The sequence below is a fragment of the Larus michahellis genome, chromosome 2 (genome assembly GCF_964199755.1).
Source record: "Larus michahellis chromosome 2, bLarMic1.1, whole genome shotgun sequence".
NCBI lineage: Eukaryota > Metazoa > Chordata > Aves > Charadriiformes > Laridae > Larus > Larus michahellis.
Window position 1 is genome coordinate 142501641 of NC_133897.1, and position 22129 is coordinate 142523769.

General features: G+C 40.2%; 1 protein-coding gene across 9 annotated transcripts in view; it reads right to left on the minus strand.

The window, feature by feature from the left end:
* The window catches only part of RUNX1T1 (RUNX1 partner transcriptional co-repressor 1), a 118460-nt gene that overhangs the window by 21487 nt on the left and 74844 nt on the right, over positions 1 to 22129 (minus strand). For all 9 annotated transcript variants that reach the window (XM_074577419.1, XM_074577413.1, XM_074577417.1 and 6 more), the window contains 4 exons: positions 18978 to 19159; positions 10897 to 11147; positions 9521 to 9606; positions 8706 to 8907 (listed from right to left, as the gene is read on the minus strand). In XM_074577419.1, coding sequence (XP_074433520.1) covers positions 8706 to 8907; positions 9521 to 9606; positions 10897 to 11147; positions 18978 to 19159 — 721 coding nt within the window. The remainder of the gene's footprint in view (positions 1 to 8705; positions 8908 to 9520; positions 9607 to 10896; positions 11148 to 18977; positions 19160 to 22129) is intronic.

The window sequence follows — 22129 nt, forward strand, 5'->3', positions numbered from 1 at the left end:
ACTCCAAAAGTGGCAAAACGAGGGGCTTGTTGCATCCATGTCTTGTACTTTGTGTTGAGTTTTCCTGTCTGCTATTTAAGGTACCATCCACTGCAGGGGGACCATAACCTTGATTTAAGCTCTTTACCGTGGTACTTAGTGTTAAAAATAGAGACGTGGAGATGATTTTTTCGGTACACATGGCTTTCCAAAAATGGAATTCAATGACATAAATGACCAGATTGCCAGCTAATTGTTAGAATTTCCAAAACATAAACATCAATCAAGCTCTTATTCCAACCACAAATTATTTACATGAGGAATGAGATCCTCTGCAAGAAGAATTAAATCAAGAGCTTGTGAGAGACTTTCCCATAGTTTGGAATGGAGCACAAAAAAAGACAAGAAGCACTTACGAAGAAAATAAAAACCATATTTTCCAAGCAAGAAAAATATTATTAACATGGCTATTGTTTAGTCAGTGGTGATAAGTCCATGAAAACAATCTTCTTTTTGGGGCTAAACAACAGGACATGACCAGAGGATATAAGTCTAATATTACTATTATTTTTAAGGGAAGGTGTCCTTCAGATTAAGAATCACAGAACTTGCTCACTAAAACTAAAACACAAAAGATCTTAACTTGGACATCTAAAAAACTCAAACCAAGTGAAGTCCCTAAAATACTAAACATAAAGCCAACTGCGAAAAAAGCCATGAGGAGGAAAACACATTATATTAACTGAGTGACTGCAGCACCTAGCAGGCAAAGTAAATTCTGCCTGGAAGGAAATGGAATGAAATCAGACAAAGCTAGGAATAGAATCACAGAACTGTCAGGGTTGGAAAGGACCTTAAAGATCACCTAGTTCCAACCCCCCTGCCATGGGCAGGGACACCTCCCACTAGATCAGGTTGCTCAGAGCCCCGTCCAGCCTGGTCTTGAACACTTCCAGGGATGGGGCTTCCACCACCTCTCTGGGCAGCCTGTTCCAGTGTCTCACCACCCTCATGGTGAAGAACTTCTTCCTAATGTCCAGTCTGAATCGGCCCATCTCTAGTTTTAATCCATTCCCTCTAGTCTTACCATTACCCGACATCCTAAAAAGTCCCTCACCAGCTTTCTTGTAGGCCCCCTTAAGATACTGGTAGGCCACTATAAGGTCTCCTCGGAGCCTTCTTTTCTCCAGACTGAACAACCCCAACTCTCTCAGACTGTCTTCATAGAAGAGGCGCTCCAGCCCTATGATCATCCTCATGGCCCTTCTCTGGACATGTTCCAGCACGTCCATATCTCTCTTGTAGTAGGGTCTTCCAGAACTGGACGCAATACTCCAGGTGGGGTCTCACCAGAGTGGAGTAGAGGGGGAGAATCCCCTCCCTCGACCTGCTGGCCACACTCCTCCCGATGCAGCCCAGGATACGATTGGCTTTCTGGGCTGATAGTGCACACTGACGGCTCATGTTGAGCCTCTCGTCCACCAGCACCCCCAAGTCCTTTTCTTCAGGGCTGCTCTCAAGCCAGTCACTGCCCAGCCTATATCGGTGCTTGGGATTGCCCCAACCCAGATGGAGGACCTTGCGCTTGGTCTTGTTGAACTTTGTGAGGTTGGCGTGGGCCCACCTCTCCAGCCTGTCAAGGTCCCTCTGGATGGCATCCCTTCCCTCCAGCCTGTCAGCCGCCCCACACAGCTTGGTGTCGTCAGCAAACTTGCTGAGGGTGCACTCTATGCCACTGTCCATGACGCTGACAAAGGTGTTAAACAAGGCCGGTCCCAGTACTCATCCTTGAGGGACTCCACTTGTCACTGGCCTCCACCTGGACATGGACCCATTGACAGCCACTCTTTGGGTGCGGACGTCAAGCCAGTTCTTTATCCACTGAATTGTCAGTCCATCAAAGCCATATTTTATCAGCTTGGAGACCAGGATGTCATGCGGGACAGTGTCAAAGGCTTTGCTCAGGTCCAGGTAAATGACGTCAGTTGCTCTCCCCTTGTCTATTGATGTTGTGACCTTCTCATAGAAGGCCACCAGGTTTGTCAGGCACGATTTGCCCTTGGTGAAGCCGTGTTGATTGTACCCAATCCCCTCTTTGTTATTCTTCTGCCTCAGCAGTGCCTCCAGGAGGATTTGCTCCATAATCTCACCAGGCACAGAGGTGAGACTGACTGGCCTATAGTTCCCTGCTTCCTCCTTCTTTCCATTTTTGAAAATAGGGATTATGTTTCCCCTTTTCCAGTCAGTAGGGACTTCATCAGGCTGCCATGACTTTTGCAATATAATAGAGAGTGGTTTAGCAACCTCATCCGCCAGTTCCCTCAGTACCCGTGGGCGTATCCCATCAGGTCCCATGGACTTGTTCACTTTCAGGTTCATCAGATGGTCACGAACCTGATCTTCATTTACAATGGGCAGTTCTTTCCAACCCCTGCCATTATCTTCTGTGACTCCGGGAGTGTGGCTGGAGCCCTTGCCAGTGAAGACTGAGGAAAAGAAGTCATTGAGAACCTCGGCCTTCTCCATATCACTTGTCACCAGCTCCCCCATTTCCTTTCTGAGGGGGCCCACACCTTCCCCAGTCTTGTTCTTACCATTAATATACCTACAGAAATTTTTGCTGTTTCCCTTGATCTCCCTGGCTAGATTTAATTCTAACTGAGCTTTAGCTTTTCTCACCAGGTCTATTGCTGCTCAGACAGCTTCCTTATATGCCCCCCATTCTAGCTGTCCTTTCTTCCACTCCTTGTAAAGTTCCTTTTCATGTGACAGTGTGTCCAGGAGCTCCTTGTTTGTCCAGGCAGGTCTCCTAGCATTCTTTCCTGCCTTCCTCTTTGTCGGTATACTTTGCTCCTGGACACAGAGAAGGTGATCCTTCTGAATAATACAATAACCTGAAGCGAATAAAATAAGAACCTGAAGCGACAACGTAGCTCATACAGAAAAGGATAACAGAAAAGGCTTTACATGTCAGACATAGTACAAAGGTTTGTTAATGGTGAAAATGCAACAATGTTATTATGCAGAACATCAGGATGTACACTACTGACTTTGCCTGAAATTCATGGCAAGGCATGATTTGAAAGCACTTGTCGATGATCAGTCCGGTTCCTACTGAACCAGATGAAAAAGCCCAAAGAGGAAAATAAAAAGCACATATACAGGAGAGTAATCGGTACTTGTCTGTGAAGTGCTCAAATGAAATAAAAATAAAATTTTGATACAAAAAAAGTTTTTCAAATTTTCTATTTTAACGTGAAATTCAACTTCTCAGCGAGAAAGTTGTTGGACTGGGACATAAGAATACACATAAGGAAAAGACACAAAAACTGGTCTAGGTTTCAGCGCTCATTCTATTGAACAGCAGGGAACAACATAACCTATTCCTTTGTAAAATATATAGAAAAAGTACTATTTTTAATCTATCCTGGACAACTTTTTTTAGTAAGAAAGAAAATATTCCCCGAAAAAAATCCTACTGTCACAATAATGTGCTGGCTTACATATGGGCTCTGGTGTATTTATTTCAACAACACATTCAACCATAAGAATCATCAACAGTTAATTGATCAACCAGGTTTCTGGAGTTCAATGAGTAGAAATATCTTGTAAGCTGCTTATTTTTGGTGGCTTTAAGATAACAAGAATAGGTGTTGAAAGTACTGAAACAGAGAGATGTGGAGAGTTTTAAGAGCAGAAATAAATATGGGTCTGGGAAGTGAAACTGAGACGAAAAGTTAGGACCAAATAAAGGATATGAACTCTCACATGATAATAAGGACCAAACCCAAGAAAATAGAATAGAAAGACTTAAAAGGAAAAGATGTGTTTAAAACTGTCAAAAAGCCTAATCCATATTTGGAAAGAAGGAACAGAAGATCAGTTGAAAATACAAAAGAATGGAGGTTTTTATCACCGGACAATGACGTCCAAGCCTGTAATAACAAAATATTCAAAACCAAAGATGAACAGCTGATCTTTTGAGGATCTTTTAGAATTTGTTGTATTTATGAAAATACTGGCAGTGACTAACAATACCCTATGTGCCATAGTGAACATTAGGGCTCAAAAAATAATAAAAGCTGCATATAACCAGACCTGAACTATAGATTATTTCATATATGACACATAGATGCTTTTATATGTATTTATATGCTTTTCATATTTCATATGCAAGTTTTGCTTCATTCTACCCTATAATAAATGTAACACCATTGATGGGACACAGACAAAGAAAAAACTTCTCAGAGCAACAAATATCAATTATTTGCTGTTTCCAAGAGTCAAGCTCAAAAGTGTTCCGCTCCAATTAGTGAAATATATAGATACAAACCTGAAAAAGTATAATACTGAATGAGACTACCTTGCTAACCGTGTTGGAGGGCAAGTATTTTTACGTACATCTTTGCCCTCTAATACATTTTTGGGGCTATGAAGACACTCCTTGGGCAGATGTAAAATTGAGTTTAAAAACCAGTTGTGTTAAAAAGAATAAGAAAAGGAAAACCACACAAGTACTGTATTACTGAACCATCCTTAACCAAAAACAAGTCAGAACCAAATAGTCAGAATACAAACGCGCAATGTTTCTGCAACTGTAGCCCTATCTAACAACATGCAATTCAGTACGCCACAATCCATACCAAACCTCCCGTGCACCATCGGTGACCAGTATTATAGAGGCTTCACATTCTAGAATTACAAGTTATAAACGTTACTGCGGCATTCGCAGCATTCCTGTTAGCTCACGTTAAGAATTATCATGCATATCACAGCAATGCTGATTACCTGCAAATGGCAAAGGAAAGATTTTAAAATCAGGGCATGAACAGACATGTATTGGCAGGAATGCCCTGGCTAACACTGAAAGTGCGAGGGTAACCTTTGATAAACCATAAACTAGCTCTGAAAGGGTTACCATTTAAAAATGCACTAAGAAATGGCTAACCTATGTGTTTTTGACAAATTCATACAGTTCTGAGAATCCTGGCTTCCTGGGGCAAATCCTGCAGGTATTGGCACTCTTCAGTTGGAGATTTCAAACTCTATTTCGTAAGATTTCCATTCAGATAAATTCAACAGACAGAAAATATCAGCATCGCTGCAGACCTTCTGATGTGTGCCTACACCACTTATCTAGAGCCACAGCTGCACTCAATAAGGTTATAGATCTTGTTTATAACCCACGATGTTGAAGAACCCTCATCTTTAATTTATCCGACTGTGTGTATTTCAGTATACAATGTCTGATATGTGTAATTATTCACTATTAGGATGAAAGTTGCAGTCCTGCTGCAGTATGTAGTACTGAAATTCTTCAGCAGAAATGGAGGAGTCGGATGATGTATTATTCACTTCATAGACCATCACAGTTCATCAAGTGAGTATATATAAAGTCTGAGTCATTTTTAGACTTTCATAAACATGTATTATTCAGACTGAAAAGAATGGGCCCATCTTACCTTCAACATACTCTCCGAGAATAATGAGAGCTTGTAACCCGTTGTAGCTGGCTAATGCGTGTATTGGATTACATTGCATTAAAACGAATTATAAAATATTTCATTTGATTTCTTAATTAAAAATATCAACAGAGAACTATCAATCAGATACTGCGAACTATCAAGCTTATCATGATTTAGAGAGATGTCAAATTAAAAGGAGCACAAAAATCTTTCAAAATTATGGTTCAAAATGATGACCAGATTTTTCTTCCATTTCTTTTGGACTCAAACTATCTATGCTAAATTTCAGCTCAGAGTTCTTCAGCAAGAGCTACCTATGAAGACCATGGCATAATGTTTATAGTGAGAACTTATCACTTTAGTGATGACATTTTAATCATACAGAAAAAGAAACAAAGGCAAAGACAATATAGCCATATGGCCCCCTTAATTTTTTCTCTTGCTAGTGGAGATGACAAGATGGATTTAAAGGGTGGAGTACCTCCTTAAAAAAAAAAATACAAAGGGGAATCACTGACATTTAGAATCCCTGCAGCAAAAAACAATATTTACATGTTGTGCACTTTAATTAAAATGTTGGAGGAATTTTTCAACCCCTTCCTCCTCATTTCAAAACTAAAATAAAAAGCTGTAAAAGCAGAACAGCGTCTGAAGGCTCACAGACACTGCTTCAATTTTATTATACCTCTGACAGTTAGTTTTAATTTTGTTAACTAGATTACTACCAGATTTAAGGAAATATAAGGACTACCTTTCCATAGACTCCAAAGTATTTTCTGCTTTCCATGTCAACACATAAAAGCATTTCTTGTCAGTATTTAGAATTGACATGGATGTTACATCACTGAAGCGATCCAAGTTTCATGTCCCTGAGTCTAGGGAAGTAGTTTTTAAAGCCAAATAACCAAAATGGACATATTAAAATGGAAATGGACTCACCCCAATCAGTTCAGTTGCACCCATAGTACTGCAGAGGTGACTGGTGTGTCCAATGATGAAGCCTGTGCCATATAATGGCTTTTTAGGCAAAAAGGCTTTGCTGTTTCCAAAAATTCATCTTGACAAATACTCAAACAAAATAATAATATAGGGATCTAATTGTACGTTTGATCTCCATTTTATCTTTTGTTGCTGTTGTTGTGGTTATGACTATTTTTCTTGGACTGTACTATTATCTATAAAGATTTGATGAATGTTCCAGTTTCTTTGGGGAGCTTTTTTTTTTACCTACTAACTGTACTTAAAAGCACCACGGCCTGGCTCTTTTTGCGTCAAAGCTTTACTGGAGAAAGGTGCCACTGCTTTTAATCTAGGGGCTTCCTCACAAGTGTTCTTCCCGAAGCTGCAGATGTGATCGACATTTCAGACGCCATATTTATGAGTCTTTCTTTACATCACATTTAACACTATTTGTACAAGCCATTACCTGGATGCTTCTTTCTGAGAAGGGCTCCTCTAGGGACTAGACTTATTGGTGAAGTTGGGAACAGCATTTCTATAACCATTCCTTTCGCTGACTGAAGCTAATTTATAGAGCTACTGGCTCAGATCATTTGATGCAAACAAACACAGGAAAAAAAGGTATGTTTGTTATCAAGAAGCACTAAATATTACAGTAAGAACTCTAGAGATTTACCAAGAGGAAGATGGAGAGGGCATTAGATTTGTTTTTCTGCTTTTCTATTTGCAATTAAATAAGTTGTAGATTTACTAAGTTATTCTTAAGGGCAAAAGGAAAATGCAGCTTTAAATAAAACATAGTTGCAAAATAATGCACACATTCAGTTCTACTAGTGACCACAGTTTATGACGGTTTTAAGTAGATGGCATTCAATATGGAACCGTTGGAGCGAGTCCAGAGGAGGGCCACGAAGATGATTCAGAGAGCTGGAGCTCCTCTCCTATGAACACAGGCTGAGAGAGTTGGGGTTGTTCAGCCTGGAGAAAAGGCGGCTCCGGGGAGACCTTATTGCAGCCCTCCAGTACCTGAAGGGGGCCTACAGGAAAGATGGGGAGGGGCTGTTTATCAGGGAGGGTAATGACAGGATGAGGGGTAATGGTTTTAAACTGAGAGGAGATTTAGGTTAGATATTAGGAAGAAATTCTTTACTGTGAGGGTGGTGAGGCACTGGAACAGGTTGCCCAGGGAAGTTGTGGATGCCCCATCCCTGGAAGTGTTCAAGGCCAGGCTGGATGGGGCTTTGAGCAACCTGGTCTAGTGGGAGGTGTCCCTGCCCATGGCAGGGGCGTTGGAACTAGTTGGTCTTCAAGGTCCCTTCCAACTCCAGTCATTCTATAATTCTATGATATGGACAAGTTATTTTTTTTAAGAAAAATATTAGACAAGCAATCAGTTTGCTGTTCTCTTCAAAAGAGCAGAGAACAACAAAAAAGCATCACCAAGATATGTTTCTTTACCACACCTGCCATAAAAATGAGGTGATGGGGTAGAAGCAGGCCAACATATTAATAAATTACAGAAAGCGCACAAAATAAAAGATTGTTTTTATACAGCAGAGTCATCTTGGAGTAATTCTGCGAGGTATCGCATGAGCGTGACCGTGATGATCTGCAGGGGGTGAAAGTCCAACTGCTTGGCCTGCTCCTTGTAAGTGGGCTTTGCAGCTTGAGCTGAGCTCTGAGCAGCTCTGTGTAACCACACAGCGAGCAGTACCCAAACTAGCTCAGACTGCAGGAGCTGCAGTGGTGGACACAGATAGGAGGATCATGTATGCGTGGGCTGTGGGCATCCCAGATGATGTTTCTTTCTTATATGGAAATCAAGTACAGCTAAGAAGTGCCCACATGTTTATACCTCCCTTCATTTCCTTAGAAAGACAACTTCCAAGTCGTCATTTGATTTCAGAACGTGAAAGCCCCTGTTTTCACAGTGCTAACAATCCAGAGGCACCTACAGATTTCCTTAATCAAGCAGGCGAGGGAGGGAGACGAAGGGACGGAAAGTCAGTGCACATCTCACTGCCCTGCCATCCCTATGTGACAGTCTTTCCTCCTGTCCCACTGCTCTCGGACATCGCTGAATGGAAAACAAATTACTAAGCATCACCCAAAACCCCAAGCCATTCCACAGGTAAACGTGACTATTGGTGCATAAGAGTTACCGTTAATGCAGTAGTCAGCAGAGAGGAATACATCACCACTGCCACGGAAGAAGAATCAGAACAACAAATATGAACTTCAACTAGCACTTAGCTGAGCTGAAAGAGAACCGGTAAACAATTTTTAATGAGGATACCGTACCTAATGTAACTGGATCTGGATTCACTGGGCTCTGCTGTCTGGAATGACTACTGCTGCTGTTACCGCCTTTTTTTAAATCTTCCGCATCACTGTACCGCCGTATCCAGTAATTAAGCTCCTCACGGTCTGCTTCTTGACATCGCCGTAGTACAGTGAGAGATCGCCTAGTTTTTTCCACCATGTCCATTATACAGTTTAACAGCTATTCACAGCAGTGGATGGAGCAGAGAAACAAAAAAGAACATTTTATTCATAAACAGTCAGAAAAGTAAAGAAAACATTAATGTGCTGAGTGCCTGGGTTTTAATAATGAAGGAGCCTCTTCCTGTTTTCTCAAATACTGCTGAAAAATTCAGTCTTTTTTTAAAAATGACAATCCTAAATAGTACGGATATGGATTTATGGGGGAAAGGGCCAAGACAAGGAGGAGAAGACTGAACAGATTGCAATCCCACCACTAGTATCACATGGCACCACAGAGGCCAGGAGATCTCCTCCAGAACTCATGCCTACAAACATTCTAAGAGCTAATAAATTCAAAGGGAAAATCCACCGTGTCCCAGATGCAGGGTTTATAGAGCAGAGACCATTCCCCTTTTGGCAGCCTGCGACAATGAGGATACTGCAGTTGTCACTTAACAGCAAGGCCTGGTATGAGCTACCTAATGGGGAACATCAAGCCCTCCAATTTAAATCACCAACATTTTCAAAACTTGTCCTGGGATTCAGATTTGTTTTAAAAGAAAAATTTTAAATTCCTATTTTAGAAGGACTCTTTTCAGACAATAATACATAAGAGTACATTTAGCCCTTACATGGTCAAGGTGTTTCCACTCTTCTGCCCATTCTCTGTCCGTTAGCCTGTGATCAATCATTTCTTCTTGACGTGTGCCATGCAACCCTGCCAAAAAAGGAACAAATCATGTTTACAACGTTGGGAGTCCTCAGGGGAACTGGGGAAAGAAAAAAAAGCCTATCAGACAAATATATTCTACGTTACCTGGTCTAGTATCAGGAATGCCACCACAAAAATAAATGGATGCTTAAAAACTTATCTCTAAGTTCTTTTTAGCACTTTTCCCCACACAAGATGCTACTGTTTTACTCAATTTAATGTCTTCAATTCTGCACACTCTGTAGATTGCAAGATGACCTCTCAAAAGTGGACATAACCCTTTCTGACTACATAAAATTGTAATATATATTTATAACATTTAATACTATATATAATTTTTCATTTGCACCACTTGAAGAAGTCAGCAAGACAATTATTTGGTAACTCAGTGTATCGAATACTAGCTGTACTTCAGAGAGCTGAAAAAATATTAGTATAAACTCAATGTTATTTCACTAAATGCAGTAATTACTACCATGTCAACAGAGCATCATTAAGGGTTCATCCCTTCACAGATGTTTAAACAACATGTGGTTAAAATGTAGCACATATATCAGAGCAGCTGACAACATGATACAACCAAGCCAGTATTTATTATCAACACTCAAGAGGAACCGACACTTGCTCTTTGTTTAGCCTCCTCCATACAGATGCTGAATATTTGTAAATGTTCCTCTTCTATTGAAGATTTGTTTAAAAAAGGGAAGAACAGTAAGTGCAGATGTGAAGGAAGCCAGGCAAATCCAAGAGCACCAGACATTCCATTACACCAAAATGTGCTGCAAGGGCAGCCCTCCGCAGGGTGTTGCTGGTGCTTCTGCTGTTCACATCCCCTGCGGACATCCCCACGCCGCACTGCACTCCTGACATGTCACACACAGAACACTTCTCCAACGGCTAATAACTTTCCTCCAGTCAAAGCTGGAATCAAGCCATATCAATGTTGTTATCCTCACAGATGTGGCATTAGAAGAAAAATAAAAGGCTCTACCTATCCTTGCCTGCCAAACACCTGAGTGTCCATGTCATCTAGGCAGCTGTGAAAGCATGGGTTCATCCTCCTTCTGACTCTCTTGCTGCAGAGCGTAGCAAAGACACAATTCAATCCACTTTTACAAATATAAACCCAAAGTAAGGCCATTAGAAGAAGCTAGGTGGGCAAACAGCTATAAAGGCTACATCTGAATGTCAGGTATATTTAATTCACAAAAAAACCAAACCTGTTCACAATACAGAATGTAATTACAAGGAAAAAAGAAACCTGAAAAAACAATGCATAAAATCAACATGTCTTACCCATAGGTCTGTTTCTGTCCCTGAGGTCCCTGTGATTGGGGTGTCTGTATGAGTCCCTGTAGTGGTGGGCAATGGCCATATCATCCAAACGATAATGCTGAGGTGGAGGTGGGGTGGGATGAGGCAGACCATTGGGCTGATAAGATAAGCCGTTATTTGGACTGTACCGCTGGCCTGGGCTAATAGTGCAGGGCCGCTTGCTTGGATGCTCTGAGTGCAAAGGCTCTCTGTCAAAGCCATTTTCTTTGGTTCTGAAAAACAAAGCAAAGGAACTTTTAATTCCCTTGGTGAGCAGAGCTGCTCAGGAACATGCACCCCCACCTACACGAGCAGCTCCAGGAACTAAAGCTTGTTCTTTCGCTTTGCTCCAAGTGTGTGGCGTTGCAGAACATTTCAAAACACTGCTCTTTCAAAATACACAAAGGACACATTCTCCTTGCCTAACTATCCCTGTAACTTGAGAAACAGCAGCGGGGTGAGCCTTCCGATGGAGCGGCTTGAAGGGAGCTGGGCTGGAGAGTGAGCAGCATTCACTGAAATCTCCCACTCACGGGATGGATACACACATTAATTGCAGAGCTGAAACAATCAACTGATACGTGAAGCTAGACGTTGAGAAACTCCTACTTTCAGTAGTGCTATAGTATATAGTGATTAGTGGAAATTCACAGTTAAAGAAATACGTGTTTTTTTCAAGAGGACAGCATATAGTCTTAAAGTAGTGCATGTCAGCGTGCTGAAGGCTGGTTATACGTAATGCCAGGATGAGTTCACAAGATCAGTGTCACACTAAGACTGTGGGCGAGAATTACTCAGGATGATGAGAAATACTTCCTTCAGAGATTTTTGTACCATCTGGGCTATTTCAGCCAAAGGTGCCATGCCTGTCATTACTTTTGCAGGAAGATGTGGTTAGACTCAAGTCCTCAGCATTCAAGATTTCCCACTCCACTACCCTTAGACAGGGGTTTTATGCTCAGGCAACTTTGAAGAGTTTTCAGGGAGAAGGACAGTTTTTTACGTTATAGATGCTCAATTCAATTCATAATCATAATCAGTTCAAATCATAAAGTCTCTACTTTGCACCTCTACCTGGGAACCTGGAATTCATACTGAATTAATTTTCCATTAAAATAAAAGAAAAGAAAGGCCAGAGTTACTTCAACTCCTTTTAGGAAAGCTTCGTTTCACTGAAGTAGAGGGGGGTTTTACCACTGGAATAAACAAAACCTACAAAATATTAGCTGTGAACAGAAACATTATTAGATATAAATATCACAGATTGTTGAGGTTGCATCCCTCCCTCCAAAAACCTCTATTAAAGAGCTGATACATTCCAGCATTTTTTAAAGAAAACTTTCTTCTCTATGATTTATGGATGGCATAATATCTCTTCCTAATAATAACACAATTTTTTTGTCACTTTGTCAGGAAGGTAAATTTGATTTCATTTTCTTGTTTGCCTGCTGTTAAAACCAACTGCCCTTCAACAAACCCTCCCCCACAAACCAACCAACCTTGAGGGACTGTCTGTGGAGAAACACTCAATGTATTGTTGCCCCCCAATAGGTTCTCCTTTAATGTCAATGAGAGGAAGGATGAAACCAAATCTTTGCCAATATCCACTGGGAGAAAGGATCAAAGTAAGATCTTGCAATTACTGGCAGGAAATGAAAAGATGGGTTGCACCGTTTTCAGAAGGAGTAAAGAGATTTTCCAGGGCCTCACCACAATCATTAATGCCAGAGAAGCTGCAGGTATATATATTTTATTGTACCTTAACTTGGCAAAGAGGGGAGAATCTTTCACCAATACTGCAGGACAGCTGTTCTAATTTTGGGCAGAAATATAAAAGACATACTTTGTTAAAGGGAAGTACGTACGTCGTTCCAAAGCAAACACAGAATGGCTACGAAAACTCCTAATCGGGAAAACTCGAGGACCAACATATATTTTTAATGCCTTTTGGCCTGATGGAGCTGCTTGCAATAACTCCCAATGGACAATGATGTTTTTGACAGCTCTCCAAGACAAGTTTTGTATTTAGTTGCTGGTGTGTGTTTCCTTTGCACATATCTACACAAACTCTATAGCCAGGTCTTTCAATTGTGAAAATACTATACAAGCAAAATACGGACTTTCCTGCATGCACAAGCCAAGTTATTAATTTGACAAAGTTCTTTAGTGTTACAGTTGGAATGATCTCTATCAAAGATAGAGGAAAAATTCAGAAACTGTAAATAATTAAATAACTTCATTGACTTTTTTTGATCACTCAGTGCAGGAAAAGCAAACCTTTCTGAACCATAATTAGATGTTAAAATCATGTATTTTCATACAAATATACACATTTGCACCTCACTGTACAGGTACTTCTGTGGTTTTTTTTAAGGAATGTTTTATACTTAATTACTGGAATGAACTGCATTAGCTTGGACAACACACCAGCATATCCATTTTTGTCTAGAACCCTGAGTTTAACTAACATAGAAATCAACATTACCATTGAAAACACATTTACTGAAATTAAATTCCTATTTTTGCTATTACACTGGGTAATGGCCGTTGGGTCTTTTCTGGGTGTTGAAATCTTGATTCTACAATTTGTTGTTACATTTTCTGCACTGGCAGAATTAACAACTTGGCAGAATAAAAGAACGAGGCTGTATATAAACTCATTTAGTGGTTTTGACCATATAAAGTACCTAATAAGGTAACAATTTTCAAAGTCTCATCAGAATGGGAATCACTGGCAAATTTACTACATCTGAATGTACTGAATATAGTGATAAAAGACAGACAGTTGAGTACCAAAGAGGGTCATAATTCAGATGCCCTGAACTCAACCTACTATTCTGCTTCTGATCTCAGTCCTACTCATTCTTCCGGGTCTTCCCTCCTTGGGACAGCAGCATTTCCCCAGGTGCCTGGGGAAGCATTCCTGTTTCACAGCAATTGGCAGATCCATGTGAGTATTAGTTCCAAATCCCAAACCCCCACAATTTTCATCTGATTTAATCTGATTTTTATCTGATCCATCTGATTTTGCACAGCAACAACAAGCTGTAGGGAGGATATAACATTAAATGTGTAGGAAGCTTAACTGACACATTTTCTCATTTTTCTTTTTCTTGTTGGCCACATTTTCCTTGACGCGCACATAAATCGGTACCGCCGTTTGGAAAATTGGCAATATGATAATGAAGGGGTCCTTCAGCTATAAACATTCAAGGAATCATTTTACTTGGAGCCATGATTTACTCAGTTTAAAGATAGCAGAATAGATACTAGTCATTAGTCTGTACCCATTAAGACACTTTATGTTGTTCATAAGTTACCATTTCAATTTTAAGTTATTGCAATTTATGGGTAATTTCCTGGGTGGGAAATCTGACCATGCAAAACTGCCTTGTCTGGAAAATTAAGTTTCACCTGATCGAGTATTACACCAATTTCAAAGAACTGAAGTCAGCTTGCAGGAAGGAGGCAAAAGCTGTTCATCTGTTATTTGTGCAAGATGCTTTGATTTAATTTGGACTTCCACCAATAAAGTCTTGATGACCAAAGATGTGATAACACATTGTTGGTATAAAAGATGTGTTTTGTTTATATTACTGTGTTACAGAAAAGATTAATATGTCCTTGCTAACAGTTCATATTGAGAAAATTTGTTTAAAATTCCTCAAAATTATTTATGGCTTATAAGAGGCATCACTATAAGAGCTGTAAGCATCCTTCACCTTATTGAGATGCGGAGGAACTTCTTAAAATAAAAATATTTGCCTAACAGAATTATCAAAGTCGGCCCCTGTTTCCAGTTACCTCCAACATGAATTCATTGCCAGGGGTGCCAAGGGTACAGCAAGCACAGCAGCACTTTCTAAAGTCACAAAACAATCATGGCCACTTTTGTTCTGTAGAGATACCCTAACAAATTTTTGTTCCTTAAAAATGCCCTATATTCACTTTGTAGGCAGCTATCATTAATATAGACACTATATGACACGCTCATGTGCCATACAGCCCTTCCCAGCAAGCTGAAAGGATGACTAATTAACAGTCTTTTATACTTAATGTATTTCAAATCATGTTATTTATAACTAAGCATTCATTCACCAAAATAAAAACTCACATTGGTCCAAGTTCCTTTGCTTTATTACAGTAGTACGTAAACTCCAAAAGTTGTAAACAAAATATAGTGAACACTTTGTTCATGACATGTCATGAACAAATTACCAAAATGTGTTGTCTCCTCAGGTGTCAGTTTTTCTCTCTTGCAGTGACTGATGGTTCCCAGTGTTATTACAGAAACAGATTGATCTTTTTAATGAGCTAGTTTAATAGACTCCAAAATCTCACCGTGGCTGCTCATCCGTGTCAGACCATATGCACCAAGAAAACATTCAGTAAAACACAAAGCTCTGCTGTCAGATTGCTCTATAAAACCTTACATACAGTAGATTTGGATATGCAGATAAATAACCAGATTTGGAAAAAGCATATGCAAAAAAGGTTCTGAAATTATAAGCAGAAAAAACTACTGTGTGTGGATTTTCTTTAACAAAAAATCACGAGGTGGATGTGGTTTTGTGCAATGCACACATTCCACTTCCTTTGCCTAATCCCTCATTGTATTTTACCTCTATTGGAATCAACGGTATGCAGTTATCCGTGCCCAAAAAGAAAATGTAAATACGGAACAATGTGTGTGTATATATATTTCTAATATATAGGTGTATGTATCATACACACACATCTATATATGAGAGATATATATATTACATACACATTATATACAGTGTATGTGTGTGAGTATGTATCTCATATCCCCTGGGAAGTGAAAAAGATAGCATAACTTAGTATAGTGAGAGACATACCTCCAAACAAAATTATTCCAACCACATTTAGTTCCCCTGGAAAGACCTTGCCTTTTAATAATTTTTTTCCATATTCTAGCAACAGTGTCACAGCACTCCTCTTAAAAGGATGCCTCATATCTTCCGCTGTATTTCTATTAGTATATTTGAAAAGTACTTAGATACCTAAACAAAACATGTATTTATTTCCAGATGTTTCCTCATGCTCCTCTGTAAACAATTAAAATAATTAATAGTGTAATGAGTATAAAGCCAGACAAGTATTTGGTTTCAACAGTCACTCAGTCTAGGCATGCTCTGACTCTGAGGACTGTTTTTTGTCGTTGCTTTACTTACATTATCCAATTAAAAGGTATGCAAGCTCCCATTCAGTAAATTTAAGAATCTTTCCAATAGGATCTTGTTCTTTTTACTAAATCTGTAGTACAAATGTTCTTGAGTTCATCCAGAACTACCGTTAGGACTTTATTTTTTTCTGTATAGCTTTAGTCATAGTCAATGAAGAAATAGGTGTGATTAACCAGTGACAGGGTTGTTGATACTGCAAAAACAACTGCATTTTCAAGCTCAAGGCACTATCCAATGGGTGAGCTGGGCAGTCTTTCCAGGTCTTTCACAACAGCAAAGAATCCCAGGGTCAAAAAAGAAAGAATGAGCTTTTCTGAACCGCTACTTCCCCAGAACTGAGGAGCCCAATTTCAAGCAGCGATCGACAGAGGCTGCCAGTTGATAGCTTTGGCACCTCGGAGTGCGCAGGCCAGTGGGACACCCCGCATTACAGCCCCTCCCTGGACCCCGGGAATTCAAATGCAGGGTCTTACTCACATCAATGGAAGTTAAACTGTCTACTCCTGGCCCCAGAAGCTGCATTACTACATGGAGAGGAACTGAAGACTCCCCGAGATGGACGGAGCCTAAGAGAGACTTCAGTTGTGAAGGCAAAGGCACTTGCTTGCTAGCAGAGACTCCTGAGTTTCAAGAGCACCTATGTATTTTAACTAAAAAGAAACACTGAGAAAAAAATCCATACGCCAGGCTTAAATCCCTCTAGGTCTAGGCCTCAGTTTTAATTAAAAGCGGAAGGCTGACTTTAAAATCCAATATTCTTCTGATCTGCAATCCCCTTATGGGCTACTCCTATGTCCTTTTTGCTATAAGACTAATACGGGGGTCTTTTCATTACTAAGTTCTCATACCAGTCTTTACCTGCACCACTCAACCCCATATTTACTATAAAATAACCAAAATTGAACACTGTCAAACTAGGTCTCAAAGAGGGGGAGTATTATCCCAGAATGCTAAGGAAGAAAAAACAAAGGAAATATTTTATTGCCCATTTTTCCTTTGTGACCCTATGGGAGACGCGAGTAATACTGCTCTATATTGAGGTATTGGGGAGAAGGCACATCCCTCTTCTCTCTATTCCCACCAAGCAAGACCTCACAGGCTTATGAGATAATTCAATGTGTGTCTATCTACTTGTAGAAAAATACTGTGTCTGCTACTAACATTGGACTACAACATGCTGATATTTAAGTTATTCACAAGATGCAGATTTTAAGAGGCCGTTTTTAGAGCCGTTTGGGTACACTGCTCGGCAAAGACTGAGGATACGCAGCAGAACTGCCCCAGAGAGCTAAATTTCAGCTTTGGAAATGTTATCTCTTTGCATGGAGTAAGAGACTATGTGGAAAATGTCTGAAAATTAATCACCTGCCTTGGATGCAGTTGGCAGGTTTGTGTCAACACCGATGGCAGTTTCAGTTTGGCATAGTTGTCAGGAAAAAATGGTGAAAGGAGGATACATGGAAAAGGGCTTCTCTACTGTTACCTTTATTTTCTTGCTGGTCCATAGGGATTTCCCTGAAACACAGTCTAAAGCTAGCCAGTTTCAAATACTTTCACGTTTTTGTCTATCTAATGAATACATTACTTCAATTTTTATGTTCACTTCTGGCTTAAAGTTTTACTATGCAGACATTTTCAAGATCTCGAATCTACATCATGAATATCTCGCTTTCATATATACTAAAATATTTCATGGTTCTGTCTACCAGCTTCACGAACTTTCAGACTTTATTTTCTCCATAGGCTTTGTGCTATCATGTCCTGTCCCTACACAAAGACATCACCTGTAAAACTTGCAAGCTTTCTTGACTTCGCAAATCTGCATCTTTTTCATTTAGAGTATACCTAGAATGCACACCATGCCCTGTGCATGCAGGTAGTCACATTTGGTAGAACAGTATTATAAAAGAGTTCCACATTATAAAATCCATGGCAAACAAAGCTAAGAAAAATCCAGTATTTGGGCCTCCCAAATGTAATATTTATAGACTAGCTGAATTTCTACCATTATCACAGGAAGACAGTTAAAAATAAATAACCACAAGAGTAACTTTCTTTTAACACTAAACAAAGCACTTTATTCAAACAAGAAAAGAGAAGAATGTTCCACATCCCTAAAGCTATGGTACTTTGCACACGCGCATTTGCTGACCCTGTTTCTGCATGGAGTCTGTCTCAGCTTAACAATAAAACAGCTTTCAGTGAACATTTCTCCTGGAAGAAATATCCTTATACATTTTGGATATATGGATATGGAAACGTGGCAGAGCAGAAGGAGTTAGAGCCCTGACTACATTCCGGAGCTTGCCTCATCCTTCCCAATATGAGTGCCTAGCCACTTCCCCTATATTTACTGTTTAATCCAACAAAACCTAAAATGCAAAGGACTTGCATATGGAGCTGGAGTGATCTGCTGCTCATCGCTTTAATGCTGCACAGAAATAGTATGCACCAAATAGCATGGTACTGGCTGGCCGGTATTATTTCTATGTCGATATGACCACCGTGTGTCCTCAGGCTGCCTAAGTGTATATATATATATATATATTATATATATATATATATATATATGCGTGTTTGTGTGTGTGTGTGTATACACACACACACCCCCCCTATATCTATACACCTACATACATATATACACACACACACCCCCCCACATGCATGCATACACATATACACAAAGGTGATTTGGCCATGGCACAGCTGTAATGATGGCAGGACCTGCACCCAGGGAACACCATCCCAGTTCCCCCCAGGCACCCACCCACAGGCCCTCCCCTTTCTAGTGGAGCTCGGCATATCCGACCCATGGGACATTTCGGAGCGGGCTGCAAAAGGCATGGCGGTGCTTACCTGTCTGGAGTTCGCCTCTTCCCGTTTTCGTTCACATCGAGAAGCAGCTCTGAGGAGTCAACAGGTGAGGTGGTGCTGGCATCCAGAAGCAGCTGTTCGTGCTGGGCGAGGTACTGGGCTGGGTTCTGCTTGGCTAGCCTTGCACAGTGCAGCAGCTCCCGCTGCAGCAGGGGCAGATTGGCCTGCAAGAGCATCGCACGCGTTAAGGAGGTGGGCTTGCAGGAAATTTCAAGAGGCGAAGCAGAAAAAGCAGAAAGCAAAGGCAAAGCCTGCCCTGGGATGAACCTGTTGCGAGCATCCTCAACTAGGTGTGTTGTGGTGGCCTCCTTACGGGGTCGGGTCATGGCTGTGGTACGTAGGCATGGAAGAATGGGAGTTTACTTATGAAAATGGAAAACAGAACTGCAAATGCTGTGACAAACTAGGTCTGAGCTCCACATCTTTAAAAGCAGAAAAAGCACTGCCCTGGCTGACTTCATCTCCTTTCTTACTATCCAAAACATGAGTTCCTATGGAGCTGCAGTTTTCAACAAGTGACAAACTTCTTCAATATTTGTTTCCCATTCAGATTGCAGTTAGTACTTAAAAATGGTTTGAAACCATAGTATCTGCAGCTCTATCGATTGCCTCAGTCACCATCCTTCAACGGCCTTGGGGAGAACAGGGTTGCCCTCAGCTTTCCCATTACACTTGCAGTTACACATTAAGATAAAGATTACAACAAAATCTCATATTCCAGCGCTTCAGTTAATCACTCAGAGGGCTACGACCCTCCTCCTAGCCAGATGTACCAGAAACATTTTTAACCTTCCTCTCAGGGCCCCACTGAGACTTGGGTCATGGGCTGGAGAGTCCCAGGACTTGGACACAGAGAAATGAAAATGCTCATTGATCCCTGGGTGGCACATTTTGCCCATCTACTGGGGTCATACTTAGTCACACTTCTTGACAGGTTTGGGACCAAGGTGGAACTGTATGTCCTTCCCATAGGAGGAGATAGTTACACATCCCAAGAAACATCTTCCTTTCTTTGCAGCATATGCATACATCGGTGCAAAGATAGTCCAGTCATTTCTTCCCTACGTATTTGTGCCATAAGGTGATGTGCCCTGACCTCTCTTGTTCCATGCCTAGTGCACAATGATTTCTGGCCTGGGAATTTTCAACTATTGGATTAAATGTCATGACCTTTAGTAACTAGAGGTAAGACAAAGAACTCCAATGGTGAAAAAAAAAACCCCACCAATTGCTATCACTTATTCATCTTAGGATGGAAGGACAGCTGACTGTGGAACATGAAGTCTTTTCAGACTTCCACAGAACAGAAATATTTTGTGAAAGTACCAAAGAAATACCTTCCTTTGATTATTATCTGTCACATTTTTGTCCAAGGCTACCACATAACAGAGAGAGATATCAAATGCTTTTGTGAGCAGGGTTTTTCACTTGTTTCATTTGTTTCCACATTCCACAAATGAAACCACTTGTTTCATTTGTTATTTTCTCAAAGCTTACAAAGAATTAAGGTCAAGACATCCAACTACCTAAGCTGCCTCACGTGGCAGAAAATGATTGGAGAAGTTTACATATATTTATAAACAAATATCTGGAGGAAATAATATCATCAGACCTAGGATTTTCAAAGGGATACGTGTTTGGAAGATGTATCATCACATCTCAACGCTCCTGTGAGGTAGAAGCGTGAAGTCCCCACTTTGCAGTTGAGAAATCAAGATAAAACAAGACATTTGCTTTCCTCATCCACTATCACAAACGAAAGGGATCTATTTCATGCACGGACACTCCTGGCTCCTGGAGACAACCAAATTTTGAACTGGCTAACAAAAACCTTGTTTTATTTTACTTGTTTTCCTTCTCCTAAAGAAATGTTCATTCTTGCTCTTCAACCATAAACATGAAGGTTTGCAATTAAAGGTATCCTTTGTTCAAAATCTGTTGAACATGTTTTCTGTCCACAGAACAGACATGTACAACTTTTAATATATTTATTAAACATTGATCTACTCAGTGTCTTAATTTTTTAGCTGTTATTACAGAAAACTGTGAATTACACACTTCGCGATTTAGAAGAGGACTTTTGGGTTTATAATGGCATCAAGCAACAAACGGACAAAAATTTAAATTTAAAGTGAAGAAAAGCAGTATTTGAAAATATTTAGTTCAACACCATTACTATCAATCTGCTCAAGATATTATGCTAAACAATCTTTATCAAACCATATAGTAAAAAATAACTGGTTTATTGAAAGAAAAAGAATCAGGACCTCTCTACGGCTAGGTCAAACGTAGAGACTGCTTCTGGTCACCATGGCCCTGATACACAACAAGAACTAGTTTTTTGGAAGCTGGACGCAGAATGAAGCACCGACATTCTCCCTACTGTTAGGAGAGAGAGATCAGGCTCCTAAGGCAACTCAAGTGTACTCATACAGACTCTTGAAACCAAAATGGCCTTGGACACAAAGGCTTATGCAGAGGTTTAGCTCTGACAGCACAGGCAGTTCTATCAACGTACGTGTAGTAGCACATTTCTCCTAGCATCACTGCTAGGACCTCTACACGTGAGGGATACAAACCAGTTCTTGACCAGAAGCCAGATATGTATGTTAGAAAAACAGACTGCAAACAAACGTGGTATTACTGGCTTACAGTCCCCTAAAATGTTGGACTTCGGTGCTGGAATATGCTCCTACTCGTGTTTAGGATTGGACCTTATATCCTTCAAAATTTAGGTAGTTTCTTAGCCTTCCCCATCAGTTTTATAATCCCAGATAAGAAGAGAAGAACGTTTTTTTTAACCCAGCTGTCAGACCTGTTTTCCACTTTGAAATGAACCGTTCTAGCTGGAAAAGAAAACATTATCTCTGCACCTGCAAAAGAAGTTACAGTTCCAAAAGGCCGTTTTATCATTTCAGGGCTCACTCTAGGTAACTAGTTAATAATTTTCTATTGTCGGATGTTCCTACTCTCTCCAAGAATTTAGCAAAAGAAATATTTCAGTATTATAATTTAAATTAAAATGGCTTCATTAGAATATAGTACACTTAGGCTTTGAGGCAAGTTTTTATAATTGCAAGTTTAAATAAATGATTTACAGATGTATTTAAAAAAGATTTAAATTGAAACACATT